The sequence below is a fragment of the Saccopteryx bilineata genome, chromosome 1 (assembly GCF_036850765.1).
Source record: "Saccopteryx bilineata isolate mSacBil1 chromosome 1, mSacBil1_pri_phased_curated, whole genome shotgun sequence".
Taxonomy (NCBI): Eukaryota; Metazoa; Chordata; class Mammalia; order Chiroptera; family Emballonuridae; genus Saccopteryx; species Saccopteryx bilineata.
The window spans coordinates 152,200,953-152,223,171 of NC_089490.1; the positions used below are offsets into that span (position 1 = coordinate 152,200,953).

The 22,219-nt window shown below is 51.1% G+C and overlaps 2 protein-coding genes across 3 annotated transcripts; one reads left to right on the forward strand and one right to left on the reverse strand.

Moving 5' to 3' along the window:
* Window positions 1–237: 237 nt before the first annotated feature.
* Window positions 238–10,345, reverse strand: TRIP10 (thyroid hormone receptor interactor 10). Of its 2 annotated transcripts, XM_066274290.1 has the most exons (15): window positions 10,224–10,345; window positions 8,981–9,096; window positions 8,835–8,891; window positions 7,067–7,214; window positions 6,926–6,988; window positions 6,585–6,689; window positions 6,370–6,498; window positions 5,497–5,643; window positions 5,188–5,382; window positions 4,041–4,208; window positions 3,668–3,777; window positions 1,326–1,458; window positions 967–1,112; window positions 763–884; window positions 238–663 (listed from the first exon to the last, which is right to left on the reverse strand). In XM_066274290.1, the coding sequence occupies exons 1-15, from the start codon at window positions 10,245–10,247 to the stop codon at window positions 515–517; spliced, it is 1,812 nt and encodes a 603-aa protein (XP_066130387.1). In that variant the 5' UTR covers window positions 10,248–10,345; the 3' UTR covers window positions 238–514. The 2 variants fall into 2 exon arrangements, with proteins under 2 accessions (XP_066130387.1, XP_066130399.1); XM_066274302.1 differs by lacking the exon at window positions 4,041–4,208.
* Window positions 10,246–17,578, forward strand: GPR108 (G protein-coupled receptor 108). The gene is given in 18 exon segments (XM_066252667.1): window positions 10,246–10,340; window positions 12,409–12,586; window positions 13,328–13,449; window positions 13,607–13,673; window positions 13,800–13,865; window positions 13,944–14,064; window positions 14,331–14,437; window positions 14,726–14,807; window positions 14,906–14,981; window positions 15,855–15,926; window positions 16,015–16,061; window positions 16,064–16,156; window positions 16,427–16,468; window positions 16,731–16,780; window positions 16,977–17,091; window positions 17,199–17,238; window positions 17,477–17,523; window positions 17,526–17,578. Coding segments are annotated over 18 exon segments (1,473 nt in total).
* Window positions 17,579–22,219: the final 4,641 nt, after the last annotated feature.

Genomic DNA, 22,219 nt, shown 5'->3' on the forward strand with positions numbered 1-22,219 from the left:
ACACGGTAGGTGCTCAATAAACACTACCTGTTCTCAGTAAGTTGGCATGCACATGAAAGGGATAATGTTTGGCACCCTTCTCTCCGCACTGGTCACAGACAAGGACCCAATTCTCAGGAAGGGAAAGGATATGTCCAAATTCACCTCCCCTTCCTCATTCCCTGTGTGGCCTGTAAGGAGGGTGGCATTTGAATATCCAGCCCCAGTATCTAAATCTAATAAAGCATGGACTCCAAGAACATTACCTAATTTTTTATATATATATATATATGTATATATATAAAACAAAACAGCCCTAGCCAAGTGGCAAGAAGATTTAAAACATGAATATGTACATCAATGGTAGAAGGCACAGCGGGTCCATCTGAGGTGAAGTGGCGTGGAGGTGGGGGCAGCAGGTTACACAGGTCTCAGCTGAAGCCACAGGGGCAGAAATAAAGTGCGTAGGTCCTGGGGCCCCCCGTGGCCCAGAAGCAGCAGCCAACAGCCCCCCTCTTCCCACCTCTGGCAGGGTTCAGTTGAGTGTGACTCGAAGGTATGAGGTGGGCACGTAGCCTTCACCTCCCTGTTTCCGCCTGACCCGAGTCCAGCCATCACCTTTATCCTCTTCCATGAGACTCAGGTCTTCACCCTCAGCCATGGAGATGGTGCCCTCGCTGGACCCTGTCATTGGGGTGGTGGTTGGCTCAGGTCTGCTTTAGGCAAATTTAAATAGAACTTAGCCAGATACCTCCCACCCCCACCCAAGCAACTGATGCTCACCTTCAAAGTGGTAGATGGCCACACAGTGACCTATAGGGGATGCAGGTTCCTCCTCAAAATCCTCATCAAATTCTGTGTAGATGGGGGTGTCCTGGCCTTCCTCCAAGGGGGGCTCTTCAGAGCTGGTAGGAGAGAGCAAAGCAGGTGGTGAAGATAGGCTTCCCATGTCCCAGAGGGCAGACCCACTGTGGCCACCCTACTCACCTCTCCTTGTTGTCCTGTGATCCGCTGTTGCTACTGCTGCTGCTGTCGGGTGGGGCACTAGCTGGGGGGTCTGGAGGCTGGGTGTGCCGGCTCAGGCTGTCCCCCCGGTTGCTCAGGACCCGGCTCTCGGCTTCTGCCAGCCAAGCCTGAGAGGAAGGGACCATGTGGTCAGTTCCAGGGCAGCGCTTCGGGGTCAGCCCACTCTGGGCTCATATGTTTCCTGAGATCACCCATGCACACCCAAAGCTGTGATGAGAAACATCTGGAGCCTCCCCTCAACACCTCCCTGTCCCCCAGGCAGTGACTCACCCAAGCTGGCCGGTCCCCAGCCCCCGCCCCTCCCCAGGGTCTTCCCTGACCTCATACTTCTGGACTTCCAATTTCAGCCGTTCAATGTTGTTCAGGGTTTCTGCAATCTGGGGCTCCAAACTGGCAGGGTCCCCCATCTGGGGTGTCTTCTCATACACATCCTTCATTTTCTTCAGGGCTTCCCTAGGACCAGACAGACAGATGTGGAAGAACAGCCCATGTGACTTAACAAGCAAAAAATAGGGGTTTTGCTTCACAGAGCAAAGAGCCAGAGACAGTGCTCAAAGCTCACACACTAGTGCTCTACTGCCTGGGCTCGTAATTCCAGTCTGGGCACTTTCTAGTGGTGTCAGTTCGGGTCGTTAGTGAACCTGTCTCAGTATGCTAACCTTGAAAATGAGGATAACAAAACATGTATCTCATGTGAATGACTGTGAAGATGAGAACAGCGCCTTTATGTATTCATATACACATTGAGTACCTCATAGCAAGCCCTGTTCTAGGCATCAGAAAATACAACAGTAACGAAGACCATCAGGATCCCATCTCTGCTCACACACAGTCTCTCAGGAAAACTCCGGAACTTCAGTGAATTGATGTAAAGGGTTTGGAATAGTGCCTGGCATACAGTAAGTGCTCTATAAATGCTAGGCATTGTTATTCTCAGTCCCTGGTCCCTACTTCCTCCATGACTATATATACAAGCAATAATTGTTATGAGCATAGATTTCTGGAAAATATCAAACCTGGGTTCAGCTTCTTTCCAGTCCTAATAAGACCCATGTTACAGATGCAGAAACTGAGGCAAAGAGACAAAATAGCTGGAATTCAAGGACAGTCTTGACTCCGGAGCATGCTGCACACTTAACCCCTACTCCATAAAAACTTGGGAACCACAGCATTCCTAATGTAATTTAACAGCAATAAAAGCTGTTTTGTAAACGATGGCAGAATATAATTTGTCTGCCTGTCTGCAAGTGGCAAACGTCATTTCTATTATGTAAGAAGACTGGGAAGAGGATCTTGTTGCTTGGAAAGAATGAGTAAAAATTTTCTTTTTAATCTGGCAGATTTTTTATTGTTAATCTTTTTAAGTGTTTGTGTGTTAGTAAATAGATAACCATATGTTGTTTTTTAAGCCAATTAATATGGCGAATGAGACTTGATAGATTTTTTTATGTTGAACCATCTTTGCATTACTGGGGTAAGAGCCACCCGCTCATGATTTTTTAGTCTTTTTTAAAAAAATATTTTATTATAAAATAAAACTTCCTGTTTGAGTCATTTTGGGGTTTTTATGCCAAATATACAGTACTATGGCACAAAGTACATTCACATTGTGCAACCATCACAACTGCATGATGTATTGGTTTTAAAATACACCATTGAATCAAGTTGCTTGGCTAGGATTTCGCATCTAAGATCATAAGTGAAGTAAAATGAGCCCATAATTTTATTTTCTTGAATAAAAATTCAAGAAACTGATTTTGAAATCAAGATTCCGCCAGCCTCCAAACTGAGCTGGTGGCATTCACTCATTTTCTGGTGTGCTGGAATGAGTTAGAATGAACTATATAAGATAGGAAGTAACCTTTTTTTTTTAATTTAAGTGAGAGGAGGGGTGACAGAGACAGATTCCCACATGCCCCCCGTCACTGGGATCCACCAGGCAATCCGTGCTTGGGAACAATGCTCTGCCCATCTAGGGCCATGCTCACAATTAAGCTATTTTTTTTAGCACCTGAAGAGGAGGTTCCATGGAGCCATCCTCAGTGTGCCCAGCCATGCACTCAAATCAATCCATGGCTGCCAGACGGGAACAGAGAGAGAAGAGAGGGGGAGGGGAAGAGAAGCAGATGGTCACTTCTGTGTACCCTGACCAGGAATCGAACCCAGGACTTCCAAACACCGGATAGACGTTCTATCACTGAGCCAACTGGCCAGGGCCAGGAAGTAAATGTTTCTTATAAGTAGGAATCACCTGTATGACCACTGGGGCCTGGAGCTTATTGGGATAAATTTGAGTACCATACAATGTATAGATGGTCCCTGGCTTACCATGGTTTGACTTAAAATTTTTGACTTCACAATAGTGTGAAAACTATACACATTCAGTAGAAACCATTCAAATTTTGCTCTTTTCTTAGGGGTAGCTATATGCAGTATGGTACTCTGTCGTGATGGTGGTTGTGGCAGAGCCACAGTTCCCAGTCAGCCACGAGCATGAAGGTAAACAACTGACACTATGCAGTGTAGTATTAAATGCAGTTTGACTTTCAGCATTTTCGATTTACAATGGGTTTACTGGACGTAATCCCATGGTTAAATTGAAGAGCATCTGTAATTCTGTATTATTTTATTTTCTTCTTTGCTTGCCTCCCTCTCACCTTACCTCTGGTCAACCTCCTTCTGTAGTTCACGATTACGTTCCTCCAGCTGCTGTTGAAGCCGCTTCCTCTGCTGTTCTGGGGGCAAGTGGCTAAAATCCTCAGTCACTACTGTCTGCAAGATAGAAAGAGAACTGAGTTTGGGATCATGAAGTCTGAGCTTCCAGGCTCTAAGATACTCATAAGACACACCAAGTCTACCTTCCTCCCCACCCAAGGTTCTTAGGGAGCAAGGCCATGCACAGAGCAAAGCAGGTCCGAGTCATGCTATGGGAGGAGGGGCCCAGCCAGCAGCAGGAAGCGAGCCCAGGGTCCCGCCACCCACCTGCTGGGCAGGCTGGGGCTGCCCCCTCCTCCTCCCCTGGAGGCCTCACTTACCCCACGGCTGCCTCGAAGGCTGCGGAAGGATGCTAGCCGCGGTTTGACCGACTTACTGATCTCACTCAGTATGGCCAAGGGGTCGAGGCCGGAGCGGGGGGACGGGGGTCCATTAGGCAATGCCGAGGGCAGGGGGCCCCCCAGGGGGGAGAGGGGTAGGGGACGCGGCTACCGGTAGGGACCATGAAGTGGGTGGGTCAGGAGGGGTGGGAGAATATAAAGAACAAGTACAAATATGGACGGACCAAGGGATGCATAAAGGAAAAAATGAAATGGAGAAAAGAAAAAAAAACGGTAAGAAAATCACAACTCAAGATGCACAATCACACACAGAAAATGCATGCAAAGAACACAAAAATCCGAGAGGTGGCAGGAAGGGTATTAGACTGTGAGCCAGAAGGCAATGCCCCTCCCTCCCCTAATATATCCCACATCCCATGTATCCAATATCCAGTATCTATACTGTGGTTTGGGGGCATAGGGAAGTCCATGTTTCTGTCTTCTGCCCCCTGCACAGCTTTCTGGACTCACAGTCTAGAACGCAGAGGGAGATGCGTGCAAAAATCAAGGTCTTATACAAGTACAGGGCCACAGAAGTCAAGGGCAAGCTGAGAGAACGGTCAAAAGCATGAAATATCAGAGGATTACAGGTGGGTTTCAGCTGGGTAGGGGGGTGCTATAGTATATCAATTGAAGCAGGGTATCAAGGGCCAAAGATATAAACTAGGGAGGGGAATGTAGTCTAGGTATGTGCTTGACATTGAAAACCAAAAATCCCAAGAAATAAACAGCTTGGACATCAGGACCCAGCCTCATGGGTGGGATGGAGAATGACCCAGGGCGAGTCCCTAAGGCCAGCAGCTGAACCCTCACCCAGCCCTGAATCCCACAAGCAGGTCTTCTCCTAGCATCCTGAGAAGCAGCAGACAGACGCCACAGCGCCCCCCCGCCCACCTCCTGGCCCCCATCAGCCTCAGGGGACTCCCAGGCCAATCACCATCTTCCTTCCCTCTAGCCTGGGCTGGAAGCCAAGAGGAAAATTCCTGCCCAGGACTCAGCGTTCCAACAGCTGGGGCTGACTCAGTGGGCCCCCCTCCTTGCTGTCCCCACTCACTCACATCCCCTCCTCAAGAGCCCCGGCCCCCACCTTGTTCTTCTTGCCAAAGGGCCAGCGTTTGGCACGGCTACGGCCCGGGCCTCGCAGCTCAGGCCGACCATCTGAAGGGGTGCCCAGGCTGCTGTCTGAGGGTGCACGGTTCATGCGCTGGCTGAAGTCTTCGAATTCCACGTCACCAGGGCGGGCAAAGCCTGACTTATGCAGTTCAATTAGGACCTGGGAGTCCTGGAGAAAGGGTATGGGGAGGGGGAGAGGGCGGTCAGAGGCAAGACTAGCTACCTAACCTTTGGGGTCCTCCTGCCCACCCTGAAACCCACTGGCCCAGGACTAGGCACCCACATTCTTGGTGTCCACAGCAGCTGCAGCCACCTTCATGCCCTCCAAACACTTGGCAATGATGGGCACCACCTGCAGCTCAGCCTCTGACAGCAGCCCGTACCCAGCAGCCAGGTGGGTGGCCCGGCGCTCGTCCATGTCCTGTAGCTTCTACAGGGACAGGGCAGGGGTACTAATGGAGGGGCCAGAGCATAGACACTTCCAACCCAGGGTGGTCAAGAGAGAGACAAGGGGCCAGGGTGGTTTCAGAAGAAACTTTAAGGAATCCCCCACCCCTTTGTCTGGGGAATCAAAAAAGGCCTCTCAGAGGAGGTGACAATGAGACAGGGTTTTGAAGAAAAAGTAGACCCAGCACAGATACTGCCAATCTCAGGATTAGGACAGAGAGTGGAATATAAGGCTGAAAAAGAGGGAAAATTCAAGAGCTTCCAGAGGGGTTGTTAGAGCTGGGGCTTAGAAGAATGACTGAGATTTTCAAAAGGAAAGACATCCCTGGCAGAAGGAACAGTTTGAGCTAAATAAAGAGCTCACTATATTACTATTTGTTTCTTTCTAAATTATTATTATTGATTGATTGATTTTAGAGAGAAAGAGGAAGGAAGAGAGAGACAGGAACAGTGATTTGCTGTTCCACTTATTTATGCATTCATTGGTTGGTTCTTGTATGTGCCCTGACTGGGGATTGAACCCACAAACTTGGTGTATCCAGATGACACTCTAACCAACTGAGCTACCTGGCCAGAGCACTATTTGTTTCTAAATTTCTTTCAATCTAGAGATTGGGACATTGCAGCTGTGGTTTTGGCAAATGTGCAGGAGATGATTAACAGTGGAGTTTTTTTCAGGAAGGTGGGGCTGGGGGCTTGGAACACTCACATCAAATATCTGGGGCATCTGGGAAAAATAGAAGTGGGCCTGATCTCGGTTGAAACGTTGTAGTTGGGCTGCGTACTCATTTTTGCTTTCTTCTGCCATATGACTACGAAGGTGGGCTTGTTGCTTGGCCTAAGAAATATTAAGGTGGGGATCACTGGCAGGTTCTAGCCCCATCCCACCCTGACCCCTAAGCCTGTCCCAGACCCCACAAGCACCTTCTCCACATCAGCCTTGGTGGCGTTGATATCCTGGTCTAGCCGCTCTGCAGTCTGAGCTGCCTTCTCAGCCTCCCGGCAGTCCCGTTCAAATTTACGCTTACTCTGCATGGGCGGCAGAGCCAGAAATGAAGGTACTGCCATCCCTGATGGCAATGGGTTATGGGAAACCAAGATTTCAGGGACTAGCAGGAAGTCATCCAGCAAATGGGGGACAGTGGGCATTTTGGAAACTCTCAGGGAGGGGGGTGTCCTGGCCAGACAAACGAGGCAGCTCTGTGGGTCAGTAACCCTCACCATGCTCCCTGGGACCAGAGCCACCTCCACACCCACAAACTCACATTCTCCAGCTGTTTGAAGCCACTTTCTAGCTGCTGCTGGGCCCGACGGCCTTCTTGGAAGTGCTGTGGAAAGAGAAGCAATAGGCTCACCCAGGTCCTGTCAGAAGCCGTTCAGGAAGACCCAGGGAGGAGACCACTCACCATCTTTCTCTCCTGTTTTATCTCCTGTGAATACTTCGCCAGCTCAAGACACACGCGGACGCTGAGGTTCTCAGCCACCAGCTCCCGCTGGCCAGCAAAGTCATTTACCTCCTGAAGAATCTGCGCAAAGGACTGCTGCTGACTGAACCTCAGGGACAGAGTGGACAGGGAGCCAGATGTCAAACCCCAGGACCCACCTCCACATGAGAAAGGACAAGACCCAAGACATTCGCCCCTGAAGCAATGACAAATTCTGCCCCTATCACTTATCCCTAGCTCTTGAGTGGGATGCATTTTGGAACTCAAAATTTTTTGGATTTTAGAAAGGAGATAAAATGCTTATATCATCTTTTGTGCATCACTCCAGTTAGGGTTGGGGGCAACATGCTGTAATCAAACACTATAAATATTTTTGCAGTGAGAAATATTATATTCGTACTGAGTGGATAAAAACCATGCCCATAATTAACCTGACCCTCATCAAGTGAGTTCAGATCAGAGGTGGCCTCCAAATATTAGTTAAAAAACTTTATTTCTAGAACTTTTTGGATTCTGAACAGTAGACCTAGAATAAAGTGAAATGTTCCTACTTACTATGGACTAGGCACTGTTTTAACACATTAATTCAGTTAATCTTCACATGAGCCACACAAGGTCATGGTCATCATGCCCATTTCACAGATGAAGAAAACACAAAACAAGTCACTTGCCCAAAGTCATTCATTTAGTTAACTGCTGGAGCATCCCTCATTTAATAGGTAGAAGAAAAATGGATGCAGAGAACTTAAGTCAACTGCCCAAAGCAGTCAGCTAGAAAGTAGTGGATTTAGGTTCAAATTCCTGCACTCTGAAGCCTATACCTATGCTCTTACCTCTAGGTGGGAATTGAGGTGAGAGGTGAGGGACCTGACTGAATGACTGTTGCAGTAATATAATGTTATAGTAATTAAATATAGAAAAATATGGAAGATATATAAAAATAATTGGAATATAATATTAAGAGCAATTAAGGTAAAAGTTATGCCTTCTGGATAGGAATTAATATAGTGTGCACAGATATGATAAACAGACTCTGCCTTTCGCACAGGGCCCAGTTAGTGTGTGTGTGAAGTTATATATAGATAAGAAGTGGCTTGATGTCATAACTCTGTAGGTTAACATAAACAAGAAGCTTCCCTAGGAACACCTTAAAAGTGGCTTGATATGACATTTCAGTAGATTAACATAAAAAAGGCTCCCTTGGAGGAACTCCAAAAAAGGTGGTTTGAGGTGATAATCCTGTAGTTGACACCTGTTAGAAGGTGTAGGCTAGAAAAGGTACTAAAGCTAAGGGGCTCCCCTGCTGCGGTAGTCGCCTAGACTCTGACGTTGACTCCCACGTTGACGTGGACTGTTTCCACACCACTCTGACCAAAGACAGCTTAGAGGAGTACGCCTTAAGCTGTACCCAGGCACATCAAAAGGATTTATGAGTAAGAAACTAACTGTGTGATCCTTGCAACTAACTTGTGTGTCAGTTGTGTCTTTCCTCTGGTGCAGTTAGTGTTGGCACTGATAAGTAGCATCCTCATAGCTGCCTCATAGAAGCTGCCAACCCTGCTGTTAAGCGGGAGTGTCCCACTGTGCAGGGAAGTCGTATCAGGGATGCCTGATCCCTGTAGTGCTCTGGCTGTACTGGGATAACGGCCCAGCTAAGGGAGAGAGAAAGTGGGACCAATGCCCCCTGCAGACCCCCAAATCTAGCCGCACATACCCTCTCTATCCTTACTTGGATTCAGGGTCATCTTTGGCAGGTCTCTTGGGCAAATATTTCTTCACTAGGCTCCTAAGGGGAGAGAGGCAGGAAGGCTGAGCCCCCAGGCACCAAACTGCACCCTCTAGCCCCTGGGTATGTCCATCCTCCTAGGGTCTCACCGCAGCTGCTTCGCATAAGCCTGCTCCACCTCGATCCGCTCTTTCACGAACTTCACATATTTGTCCAACAGGTCTAACCCCCACTGCGTGTGACGCTCTATCACCTCAAATTGATCCTGATGGATTGGAGATGGGGATGGGGAGGACCGGGTCAAGATCCCGCAGCCGGATAACCGGCAGCAAGCTCCGAGAAACGACTTCCCAAACCCGCCCCGGCGTGGCCGGAGTGGGGGAGAGGCAGGAAATCGGCGGGAACCCCCTCCCCTTCCCAGGAAGAGCCAGGGAACAGGGGCGGGGCCCCAGCAGGACGACAAGGTCCCTGTCTCCGAACGGCCAAGAGGAGTGTGGAACGGGCAGGGCCACTCCCCTTGCTCCGACTCCCCTAATCCCCCCAGATTCCGGAAAATCCGGCCGGCCCGGCGTGACTCAGGGCTAAAGGGGCAGGATTCCCCGCAGCTTTGGGGGGGGGGGGGGTTGAATGGCCAAGGGGCCGGCACCAACTTTCCCGGATCGCCAGGCTCCCGGGTACCCTTATGTACTCAGTTTCCCCCACTGACTCCACTGAATCTCCAAAAGAAATTCCAAAGTTGATGATCTAGTTACCTCGCTGCACCTAGAAACCCAGACGGGCCACCGCTCCCAGAAACAGGAGAGATCGGAGGTCTCGGCTTGGATAGGGGGAAATTCCTGGGGCTTCCAGAGCTGAGGTTAGAGGCTGCCTCGGGGCGGGCGCCTGGAGCGGGCTGGGGGAGCAGGCCGAGCCTCACAGCCCCTTCCCTCAACTAGAGCTTCCCAAGCCCCTAAGTGTTGATTGGAGGCAACAGAAAGGGCGGTCAGGACTTCTAGGTCCCACGTGGGGTATAAAGCGGCCAGAGGGTCCCCTCCCCCCACCAGCCGGACAGGCGGGCGGCGGGCAGGAACCCAGGGGCCGTAAGATAAGCCGCCCGCCCAGCCAGGGCGCTGAAAATAGGTGACCTCGCTCGGCCGCCCGGGCCTAGTCCTAGGATTTCTTCCTCCTCACTCTGAACCCTGTGCCTCAGTTTCCCTACGCCGCACCTGCAAGGTCGCCCTTCGTCCCCGGGCGTTCTGAGACGCCCCGAGAAACTCCAAGAGAGGGCGGAGCAGGGACTCCAGGGATCAGTGAAAGGGAAATTGTGCAACCTCGGCTAAGGTATTGCGGGGCAAAGGGGGGCGTCTGAACCCTAGTAAGAGAGAAACTTAGAACCAGGCCGATTGGACTCACCCACAGCTCAGTGCCCCAATCCATGCTGCTCCCGCCGAGGACGCCACCGAGGCCGCCGCGCCCGGTCCCCGCCGCCCGCCGCCAGTCGCCCGCCGCCGGGACACTCAGCCTAAGGCTGTGCGCCTGGCCACGCCCTCTAAGGTTCACCCCTCCAGGCCCCGCCCACTCCCGGATTTGCCACACCCCTCCAGGCTCTGCCACGCCCCGGCCCGCGTGTTGGTCCCTAGCAGAGACTAAAGGCGGGGCCCCAAGGAGGCGTGCTCAACGGACATCCCGCCCCTTCTTGAAGTTACGTTGCCACCAGATGGCACTGGACAGGCTCCTTAAAGAACCCCCACCCATTTTACAAATCCCCGGGCTCCTCTTACTCTCTCTCCACACTCCTGCCCTGTTCCGGACTGTTATAACTTAACTCTTTCCCTCCAGCCATTCCTTAAAGGGTCAAAACACTAAAACCCCATCCAGTAGGTCCTTCCCCCACACTTTCTCAGGGAGAACCTGAGGTCACCCAGCTCTTGCAGGCCGGCCAGGCTCCAGACATCTATGCTCTATACGTCTATGCTTGTCCCACTAATGGCCTAGTTCCTCCGACCACAGGGCGGATAGGACTTCGATCCTGCCCAGGACGTGTCTCCGCCAAGGCCGGGTCCATTAGCTCTCCCACCGCATCCTTCCTTCCCTCCTCTAAAGTCTGCACCAGGAAACTGAGGACGAGCTGTCCTTGGGGCACTGGGCCCAGGCCTTTCCTCGGCAGTTCGCACTTGCACCTGCCTATTTTTCAGTGGCATCAATCAAGGCCCAATTAGGTTTAATTGTCTTTACTGACCCTGGGATTCCGACTCCAACCCTCCCTCCAGACACTCCTGCTTGGGGCTGGGGAGTCTTTCAGCTCCCTCATAAAAGTTTCACACTTTGTTCATCCTTTTGAGGCACTGGGATGAAAGAGGAGAGATCCCAGCAGTTCCCACCCTTATCCTCTCCCTCCTTTGGTGCTTTCTCTGTGACTACAGAGGTGACAGATGCTCTGCTGGGGCTGGGAGCTCTGGTCAAAGGGACAAGTCAGGCTCTGCGCTCCCAGAAACCCAGTACACATACCAGGGAGCCCTGAAAGATAGCTCCAGGAGCTCATACTTGGAGAGAGATGGCTCTGCAGGGACCTGGCCCCACCTGCTGGTAGCTTATGAGCTTAAAAAACAACATCAAGTTGCAAAGGGTGGCGCTGTGTTCCAGAGTTTGGGGGAGGCTGGGGGAGTCTATAGCTTCAGCCTAGGTTAAGGGTCTCAACTCTGGTCTCATACTTAGATTGGACTTAGGCCAGGTTGGGAATGAAATTGGGATGGGACCTCAGATGGGTCAGAGACTTAGCAGAAGGGTCAGCAACTCAGTTGGGAGTCTAAAACTCAAATGGGGGTCCAGCGGTGAGGCCTTATCTGGGGTCAGGACTCAGTTCAGGTGAGGGGCCCAACCACAGATAAAAGCTCAGTGTAGGTCTAGGGTCAGAAGGACATGGGGATAGGGTTTCAGGCTGAGGTAGGGGCTTAGCTGCAGGAGGAGGACTCAGCTTGGGGTCTGGGTTCTGCCCATATCTAAGTCCAGCCTGGGATCAGGAGGTGGGCCTCCAGTTGCCTCACTCCGGGATCAGAGGCTTCACATAGGGCTGGGACTCGACCTGGGGTCATAGGTCATCGTAGGGTCAAGATTTAGCCTAGGGCCTGGTTTAGGTCTTTGAGTTGATCAAGATTAGAACAGAACAGGCCTCAGCCCATGCGAATGTTTACCAAAAGCCTACACCCTGGCTGGGATCCACATCCCAGGGTAGGAAAGTGGAAGCCAGTCCTTGGGAATCCTGGGAAAAGTAGTTTACTTAACGCCTTGTTGAGCTGTCCCCTCCCTCTGCATTCTGGGTATAGTAATCTTGGGCCGGTCTGTCAGTCGAGTTGGTGGAGAAACGCTTAAGAATCGGGTATCAGAACTATTACAATTGGTTAGGTGGGTTATCAAATTACATCTGGGACAATTTTTCTAGTGATTGGTGAAAATTGAGGCGGGTTTAAGGGATACCAGAACTCCTATTCCGGAGCCAGTGCAGTCCATTTAGAATCGTGCAGGGGCGAGTTTGCAAAGAGGCAACCGCTGATTGGTTGAGTGGGCTAGAAAAGACGTAAAGTCGGCCCCCATCGTGTAGCAATTGGCTCGGCGGTGTCAGGGAAGGCGGTGGCTTCAGAGATGGCAGTGAGCGAGATGGAGCTCGCCGGCAGGACCCTGCGGAGTGGGTGCAGCTGCTATTTCGGCTGCGGCTGCTGCTGCTGCTGCTGTTGGGCTGCTGCTCTGGGCGCATCCGCCGACTGGCGCTGACATTGAGTGCCACCGAGCCGCGGTCGGGGACAGGGAAGCCTCTGGTTTGGAGCGCTCTCGTCCTTTATCCCACCCCCCTGCTTACGCGGGATGGAGTGGTCGAGCACCCCCTGCTCGCAGGACTGGAGTGTCCTCGCCCGGGAGGACACTCTATTCTTCCGGATGGAGTTGCCTGGTCCACTACCCTGGTGTCATGCCCCGCCCATCCGGGGCGGAGCTTCATTTTCCGGGACCCCCAGACTCTTAGCCCTCTAAATTTTGGGTGTCGTATTGGTGGTGCTAAGGACCCTTGACGCCATCCAGGAGAGTCCCCGGGAGTTCTAGAATGGAGTCCTCTGGGCACTCATTGGGATCTTGGGGGCTAAGTTGAAATCACGCTGGGGGCTCAGTTTGGGATTCAGAAGTCCGGGAGTTGAAGGCCAGACACTAGAATGCATAACTCTGCTTCAGGGTGGCACTCACCCGGTGTGGGGTGGGGGTGGCTTCCAGGTGCTCCAGACTTTCTTCCTGGAGTCTCAAAAATAGTGTCCGGGGGACCCGGAGCCACTTGGCCCCTGCCTGGTGTTGGTCTGGGGACACAGCCTCCAGGGAGACACTCGCAGCCTGTTCTGTCACCCCTTTGGAGCTGTCCTAAATAAAGGGAAGCCAGAAGGATGCCGAGGTCCTTGGGGGCCACTCCGCCAGAGCCCTAGGGCTGAGCCAGTGGGAAGAACTCCGAACTGCCTCTGCCCGCTCTTGGTGTCCGCTAGGGGGAGAAGCGACCAGACATCCAGCTGAGCTGCTTTGGTTTCTACGCCAAGGGCTCTCAGGAGGTGAACTTGAGCCTCCTGCAGTTGGGTTTTCCGGATACAAAAGAGAAGACTCCTCTTTTGTGAGGGGCTTTGAGAAGTTTGCTGGAGGAGGTATCCAAGTCCACCTGGATTCACATCCTAGCTCTGCGTCTCACCCATATGATCTTGGACAAGTCCCTTGATCTACCTGAGCCTGGGGGGAGAGGTCCTTATTTTCCAAGTTTTACCTGTTGCTAGGACCCAGGTCTTCCATATTGGTGACCTTATGGAAAAGATGTACCTGGCCCATCTTTGCTCTGCTCATGTCTGTCGAACTGCCTAGCACAGATCAGGGAAGCCAAGGCAAGAGGGAGAAAGGCTTGGGGGCGGAGTGGAGAATGAGGACATGGGGCCACCTAATATTCAGTGGAGGTGCTCTCTGTCCCCTCAGGACCTTAGTGAGAAGGACAAGGACTATGTTGGGCCTGGGCATTGCAACAATTCCTACAACTTCAGTGTGTGTGAGTGCCTGCAACACCCCCTCACCCCAAGCTGAGGTCTCTTCTCCCCTCTGTCCACCACCACCACCACCCAGTTCCACATGGTGATTGGCTTGAGGGCCAAGGAGGGCCACTATAGTCTCAATTTCCACAACTGCTACAAGCTGATGCAGGGACAGAAGCGGCCATTTGACATCACAGTAAGTGGACGACAGGGTAGCAAGCTCATGGAGCCCTAACTATAGGCCACATTGCGTTTAGCTTCATCATATCCCCCCCCCCCCCCCCAGCAGCTAGTTGTGTTATGAAATGAAAGCTGACATACCCATTTGGGAGATGGGAAGACTGAAGCACATAGTGGGGAGTTGGCCATCTAGAAAGTGAGAGAGCTGGAGACACCCGCTTGTGGTTCTTCAAGTCCAGGGTTAGTATGCAACCTCCACTTTCTCCCACTGCCCTCTCCCCAGGCAGTGATCCAGGAGAAGACCCTGAGGGCTTCCTGTTGGCGGCAGAAATTCTTTCCAAGCTCTCAACCAGTGGTAGTCAGCCTGGTCTCTACCGCCCACTGGTGGGCGTTCCAGCTTTCATGGTGGGCAGTAGTAAAGCAACCAAAGTATAAATTAAAAGATAGATTTAACTATAGTAAGTTGTTTTATAAAGATTTATTCTGCCAAATTTAGTGAAAATCCGACATAAAGTACTTGGTAAGTAATTACTATTATATGCTTTAACTTGCTGTAACTCTGCTTTATAAATTTTATAAAGTAAAGTTATTTCCCTACTTTATAAATCACCATTACTGTGGAACTGGTGGGTGGTTAGAAAATTTTACTACTAACAGAGATACAAAAGTGGGCGGTAGATATAAAAAGGTTGACTACCCCTGTTCTAAATGGTCCTGTCTACCTGCTTCCTGGCTACCTGAATCTTCTGAGTATCCATCCTCTGCAAGAACACATAATGCCCTTGCCCCTGGGGGTACCTCACTCCCTTTCACCATTCCCTCCCATCCCTGCCCCTGATGGATGCCCCGTACCCTTTTCTGACCCCTTTGCCAGGTATATCTCCAAGATCCACTGGTTCATGCCAGCCCTGGCTTTCACCAAGAGTATCTTGCTCCTTTTCCCCAGTATGAGAGCCTGGGCTGGGAGCAGAAGGTGGGCTGGACTTTCTGGGTTCAAGAAGCAGTCTTAACAGGTCATTTCCTTGCCTGACCTGTGGTGGCGCAGTGGGTAAAGTATTACCCTGGAACACTGAGGTCACAGGTTCAAAACCCTGGGCTTGCTGAGTCAAGGCACATATGGGAATTAATGCTTCCTGCTTCTCCCCCCATTTCTCTCTCTCTCTCTCCCTCTCTCTCTTTTTCATCTCCAAAATGAATTTTTTTAAAAAAACAAAACTGTAAAACAGGCCACTTCCCAAATCTCTGCAGAACCCTGGGCTTGGCAGTTCCATATCTCCATCTGTGTGTCCATCTATTTTACCATTGTGGCCAACTGTCCATCTACTTCATCTGTCTATCAGGCGTCCCCAAACTACAGCCCGCGGACCGCATGCAGCCCCCTGAGGCCATTTATCCAGCCCCCCACCGCACTTCCGGAAGGGCTACCTCTTTCATTGGTGGTCAGTGAGAGGAGCACTGTATGTGGCAGCCCTCCAACGGTCTGAGGGACAGTGAACTGGCCCTCTGTGTAAAAAGTTTGGGGACCCCTGTCTGTCCAGCCATGATTGTGTAGCTGACCAATTGCCTCACTACCCATCTAACTATGACCTTTCTTCCATTGCTGTGGCCATGACTGTCCGTTGCTCAGTCCAAGCATCTGTCAGGCTATGAATGTTCATTTCTGAGTCCACTCTCCATCTTAATCATAACCATAATTTTACTTGACTTTCTGGCCACCCATTTGACCATGAGTCTATGTTCATGTTCCTAAACCACCACTATCTACCCACTTGTAACGGCCTTCCAACCATCTGACTGTCCATCTATCTGTCCATTTCCAGACCAACTACTACTTTATCAACAGCCAGGACCACCGCATCGAAGGCCTCACTATTATGCACTACATTACACACCTGTGAGTGACCTTCTCTGCCAGGAAAGTGGCAGACAGAAGGCAGTGGAGGGCTTGGTGCCCTGTCCCACATCCCCATCCCGACCTCTAGGCTGAAGGCTGCCCTCTTCTACATCACCATTGCCTTGATCAGCTCTGGCTAGGGCTTATCAAGTACATCCTGTCTGACAAGGAGAAGACCTTTGGGATCATGATCCCAATACAGTGCATCTGGGGCCCTAACTGGGCAGCAGGTCAGTGTGCCTGCACATGTGCGGCATGCCCACCTACCTCATCCCTGCCCCACATGGCCATTGTGGCCTACACTGTCACTGAGTCCTGTGAGGAGGGCAACAGCAACAATGGATTCCTCTTCCTGGGGTATCTTATCTGCTGCGATGCCGTCCTCTTTCCCATGGTTTGGTGAGGACTGCCCCTGCCCTCCCCCAGGCCCAGATCCTGCTTCCCATGGACATGGGTAGAGGAAGTGGTGACTGTTCCCCATGTCTTTCACTCCATCCCAGATCTGTCCGGCATCTTCAGAACCAACAGCACCAATGGAATGGGTGAGGCCCTGCTTTCAAGGATCTGCTGTGGCCCCAGTCCCCATTCTACTCCAGGCCCTTTCTGCTGACTGCCAGATGTCCCTTCCCTCTGCTCTAACTGCTCCCTCCTGCTTCTCTATCCCCTTCACTGTCTCCTGTACACACCCCTCTAGACTTTCTGTCCCATATCCTCCCTGTCCCCTGCCCACCTCTACCCCTCTCCCCTTGGTCCTGCCCCCCAGCTTTGGTCCCCTGACACCTGCTTTCTGTACCCACCATTCAGTGGCAGTGAACCTAGCCAAGCTGAAACTGTTTCAGCATTACTATGTCATGGTACGAATCTCATTCCCACTAATAAAGGGAGTTTGGAGGGGGAGGACAACCAGCCCATTGGCATACTCTCCCAAAACCCTACTTTTGCTATACCTCTGAGCCCCCCTGCTCAGCCTTCTGTCCTGGGCCCCACCACAGGCATCTCCAGTGGTCCTTCTGATCTCACTAGGCCCCATGCCCACCCGGGTCCCTACAGGTCTTCTGTAACATCTACTTCATGGGAATCATTGCTATCCTGCTGCGGGTGGCCATGCCCTTCCAATGGCAGTGGCTATACCAGGTGAGTACAGAGGCCTCAGGCGGGGCAAAAGGTAGGCCAGACACGGAGGTGGGAGAGTTGAGTGTGTGCTCCTCCACCCTGTCTCGAGCTCTTGCTGGATGGAAGGTTCCACTCTCGCTTTCTTCTTGCTTACCACAGGCTACAAGTTCCAGCAGGCAGGCAACAACCCCAAGCAAGTGTGAGCCCCAGGCTGGAATGGGTGGAGCTCTGATGGGCGGGGCCAAGGCTCTGGGTGAGGTGGGAGAGGCTTCGTGGCTGAGGCAGGACCAGAGGCTCTGGAGATAGATTGCTGGAGGTGGGGTGGGTGGGGCCTGAAGGTTCTGGGGTTGGAGTGAGGCGGAAGTTGGGTAGTTCTGGGAGAGGAGCCAGAAGATTCCGGTTAGATTTGGTCATGGGAGCGGAGCTTAGCACCTCAGCTCCGAGAGTACCTTGCTCTGTGCCTCTGGAATGACAGATTCTGAGTTCCTGAAGGCCTGTCCAAAGTCAACAAAACAGCCAGTGGGCAGGAGCTGTTGTGATCATTACCATCTCAAGCCATGCTTTTCCACTCTCCTCCTTCCTCCTTTGCTCCCACACTTTCTGCACTTCAGCTTCTCTCCCAAAGTGTGGGAGGTGAGTAGGAAGGGGGTGCTGTACACATAAGGTACTCCCCAACTCCCTGGAAGCCATGTTCCAGAACCCATTCAGAACAAGATGGACAACCTCCCCCAAGCCTGGGCCAACGCTACTCCCACCCACTTGCAGCTGTACAATAATGCCCAATCCATTTTGCTCCCTTGGTTTCTTGCCTTTCTGGGGGTTGAGGTCTAATACAGGGGTTGTGTTTACAATTTAGAAACCTCTATTCACCAGGGATGGGGGCACAGGCAGGTTTGCAATATGCTTTACACATGCAATTAATATGACTTGATCAACTACTGTGAGTAGGTCCTATGCCGAGTGCTGAGTACAGAGCAGTGACCAAACCCACCCAATCCCTACACTCAAGGGGTTCACAGTCCTGGGAGTAGGGTGGGGAACAGGGAGAGAGACAAACCGTCATTTTCCTCTCATGGCCCTCCCCCAGCCTGGAAAGTCAGGAAGAGTGAATAGAGAAGCAGTGGGAAGGATGCAGGCTTAGATAAGGAAACAGCATGTACAAAGGCTGAAGGTGAGAAAAAAATAGTGATTGAAAGACCCATAATGGCTCAGGCAAAAAGTATAAGTAGTAGTAGCTATCCGTGGACCTTAACTCATTAAGAAGCTTGTGAGGCACAGACAAGCTGAGTAACTTGCCCACGATCACAAAGCTAAGGAGTTGTGGGAGACTCAGGACTCAAAACACTGGTGACCACACCTCATTCTTGCCCCTATTTGCTGTGTGGCCCTGGATAAGCGGTTTAATCTCTGTTTCTAAAATAGGGGTCATTGAGTATCACATATGAGTGTCTGCCTGGCTTAACACAGTGCCCAGCAACACAGCCTCACCTTCCATGGACTGCCCAAACCTTGAAGTGTGACTTCAGGTTGGAGACACACCTGTGGACAGACTTCCAAAATGCATTTTGTCTCCCCTGCTCCCCACTTTGCCCTTTAACTAGAGCACCTAGGAACTCTTTTGAAGCTTTAAGAAACATTCTTCAGTGGGGGCCACAGGTATGGGACATGACATGGAGAGACAGCCTGGGGTCAAGGCTTCCTGCAGGTGGAAACAAATGTAACTGGGGCCAAGAGGAATAAATAGCCCAGGCAGACAAAGAAGGAAATGGGATGGTATTGCAGAGTGAGGAAGTTGTGTGAGCAAAGTGGAGAAGCCAAGAGTAGCTTGCAAGTCCTACCATGGGGTTGGCTAGGGCCAGTGGGAGGGCAAGAGCAGCTGAGGGAAACTTAAAGACCAGCAGGCACACCTGGACTTTGTGCTGGGGCCCATAGGTGCCAAGGAAGAGTTTAAAGCAGGGAGGGACATGGCCATACAGGGTGGATGTTTTATCCACATGCATGCGGGGGTAAGCAGAGTCATAGCTCCCCAAAGATGTTCACATCCTATACACCAGAATTTGTGAATATGTTACATGGCATGACAAAAGATACTCTGCAGGCGTGATTAAGTTAATGATCTTATAATGGGGACTTATTCAGGATTATTCGGGTGAGCCTAATATTATCACAAGGGTCCTTATAAGGGAGAAAATACCTGACCAGGTGCTGGTGCAGTGAATAGAGCGTCAATCTAGGACACTGAGGTCCCAGATTTGAAACCTTGAGGTTGTCAGCTTGAGTGCAGTCTCATTCAACTTGAGCTCAGGCTCACCAGTTTGAGCATGGGGTCGCCGGCTTGAGCATGGGATCATAGACATGACCCCATGGTTTCTGGCTTGAAGCCCAAGGTTGCTGGCTTGATCTCAAGGTCACTAGCTTATGCAAGATGTCACTGGCTCAGCTGGAGCTCCCAGATCAAGGCTCATATGAGAAGCAATCAATGAACAACTGAAGTGCCACAACTACGAGTCGATGCTTCTCATCTCTCTCCCTTCCTATCTATCTATCTATCTATCTATCTATCTATCTATCTATCTATCTTTCTGTCTCCTTCTGTCTCCTTCTCTCTCTCTCTTGCAAAATATATATATGATTAGGCAGAGCCAGAGAATGAGATGTGATAATGGAAACAGGCTGGAGTGATGTGTTTTGAAGATGGGGGAAGGAGCTAGGAGCCAAGGAATACAAGCAGCTTCTAGAAGCCGGAAAAGGCAGGGAACGGGTTTTCCCCTAGCCTCCAGATGGAACTAGCCCTGCTGATGCCTTGATTTCAGACTTTTGCCCTCCAGAACTGTAAGGTAATAAATAGGTATTGTTTTAAGCCACCACAATTGTGGACATTTATTACACAGCCATCAGAAACTGCTGTAATCTGAGCTCTGGAGTACAGCTGCCTGTGTTCAAATCTCAGCTCTTATCAGCTAGAGGATCTTGGGCAAGTGGCCAAATCCCTCAGTGTCTTCATTTGTAAGGTAGGGATAGTAACAGCACCTATGGCATGTGAAATAAACCAGTTCAGATACATGAAATAGACAATTGCTGCCAGCTGAACCTCATGGAGACATTTGCTGTCAGTTGTTCGTGCTCATGTTATACATCATAACTTTGTAGAAGGAATATAAAGGTGTGTTTTAGGGAGAAAAATCCCCAGTTGCTGTGTTATAGATGTACTGAAAGGGTGAGTCTCCGGCAGGGAAGCCAGGGAGCGCAGGGGTGAAGAGAAAGGATGGGCTCGAAGAGACAGTCCAGGAGTTGGTGAGGGCTGGACACGGAGGGTGAGGGAGAGAGAGTAAGGGAGGACTCTGGCTGGGAAACCTGTTGAGACAATCAACAAAGTCAGGCAAGAGGAAAGAGGAGCATGTGTTAGCAAAAATAAATACATGTTTCAAGCACGTACAGTGTTCACTATGTACTGGGTGCCACGCTAAGCATTCTGCTTGCCTGATGCCACCTGCTTGTCACCCCAAAATGTAGAAGGAGGTACCATGACTGTAAATGTCCAGTGTACAGATAAGGAATGAGCTGAGAGAAGTCAAAGCTAGAATCAAAACCTGCCCACTGTGTCCTCCCAGGATGGGGTTCCCTGGTGTCCAGGCCTCTGCTGAGTATGCATAAAGGCACAGAGTCAAGGAGCCATAGGGCAGATGGATTAATTCAACCAGGTCAAGGTTACCTACGAGTTAATGAGTAATAAGTGGAGCAGTGCAGGGAGCCCCGGCTGCATGATGGGGCGGGAAACCTGGCTGTGGGTCATGGAGGGGAACTCTCATGGAGGGAAAGCCGTGTAACAAGGACCCTATCCTGAAACGGTGGAGCTGGGAGAGGGGGGCTTCTTGCTGTTTCCAGGCCTGGCAGTGCCTCTGTGGGGAAAGGGTGGGGGCTGCAGCAGGGAGACAACTGCCCCCAGGCAGGTGGGGATAGGGGAGGTGTACACAGATCCCTTCGCCCCAGGATTCATAGCCACTTCCTTCCTCATGCACCCCAGTGAGTGTTGCCAGGCAAAATACAGGGCACCCAGTTTGAGATAAATAATAGGTACTTTGTTAGTACAAGTATGTCTCAGATGGCCCACTCAGTGTCCACGCAGGCAGCCTCGCTCTCCTCTCCTCCATGCCCCAGTGCTGGGCCAGGTGGACCTGCTAACTGGAAGTCCCCCTAAAGTCACCTTCCCTCCCCCATCCTTTCTGGCTTCTCTTGCCCACCTTTCCCCTCCCAAACTTCACACACAAAAGTCAAGAAGCATTCCTGTCACTTTTGTCCCTCCCAAGGGGTGCCTTGCTGCACTTTCCCCTCCCTCCTTCTGGTCTAGGGGCTTCAAGGCATCTTAGCTCCTTTAATTGTCCAAATAGCAGAAACTATCATCAGTCTGAAGAGATTCACTGAGGCTCTGAGGAAGGAGGAACCAAGTCTTGCAGGGAGACAGAGGCCAGACTAGGAAGTCCTCAAGGTTATGAAATCCCAGGACCTGAATGCTTAAAGCCATAATGAAACCAGAAAATGAAGTTGGGGTTTGGGAGGATCAGGGGAGGAAAATAAGGGCAGTACCAGGGGGCTGGGAAATCCTAGCAGGCATCTCCACCCCAGTGTCAGAAGGTCAAGCCCAGTCCTGGAGAATAAGCAGGTGTTTGTACACTGCCTCCTCTTCTAAAGAAAAAGTGTCGCAATCAACAGCAGACAGAGGCCAGGTTTGTTCTGTTTCTCCATGCCTCCCCCCTCTCAGGGCATTGGGGCACGGCTGGGAAAAGAGAGATAGCGAGCGAGCGCGTGGTTTACAGGAACTTAGAACCAGTCCCCGTTAACCCCTTCAACAAGGTTTTTGAAACCAGCCCTCCAGGGAATCGGGGTCCCCCACCCACTAAGCCCAGACTTTCCATACCCCCTACCCCAGATGGCCAATCTTGCTGGGAATCAGAGAGATGCACGATAAAATGACACTGAGGCAAAAACTCAAAGCTTTACCAACATGACATCATGGGGGGGGGCACAGTAGGGAAACTGACAGTTTCCTGTAGGGCAAGCAAGTATGTAAATATACAATCATGGAGGGGAATTCAGCGCTATCTAGAAAGATTACCAGTACTTACAGACTTTGATCTGGGTTATCTCCTTTCCTTATAACAACAGCCCTGTAAAGTGGGCAA

Coding starts and splice junctions, on each gene's coding strand:
- TRIP10 (XM_066274290.1), bottom strand. CDS start 10,247: ATGGATTGGGGCACTGAGCTGTGG. Junction 6,499..6,584: donor CCAAGGCTGATGTGGAGAAG/GTGCTTGTGGGG, acceptor AATATTTCTTAG/GCCAAGCAACAAGCCCACCT. Junction 5,383..5,496: donor CTGCTGTGGACACCAAGAAT/GTGGGTGCCTAG, acceptor CCCTTTCTCCAG/GACTCCCAGGTCCTAATTGA.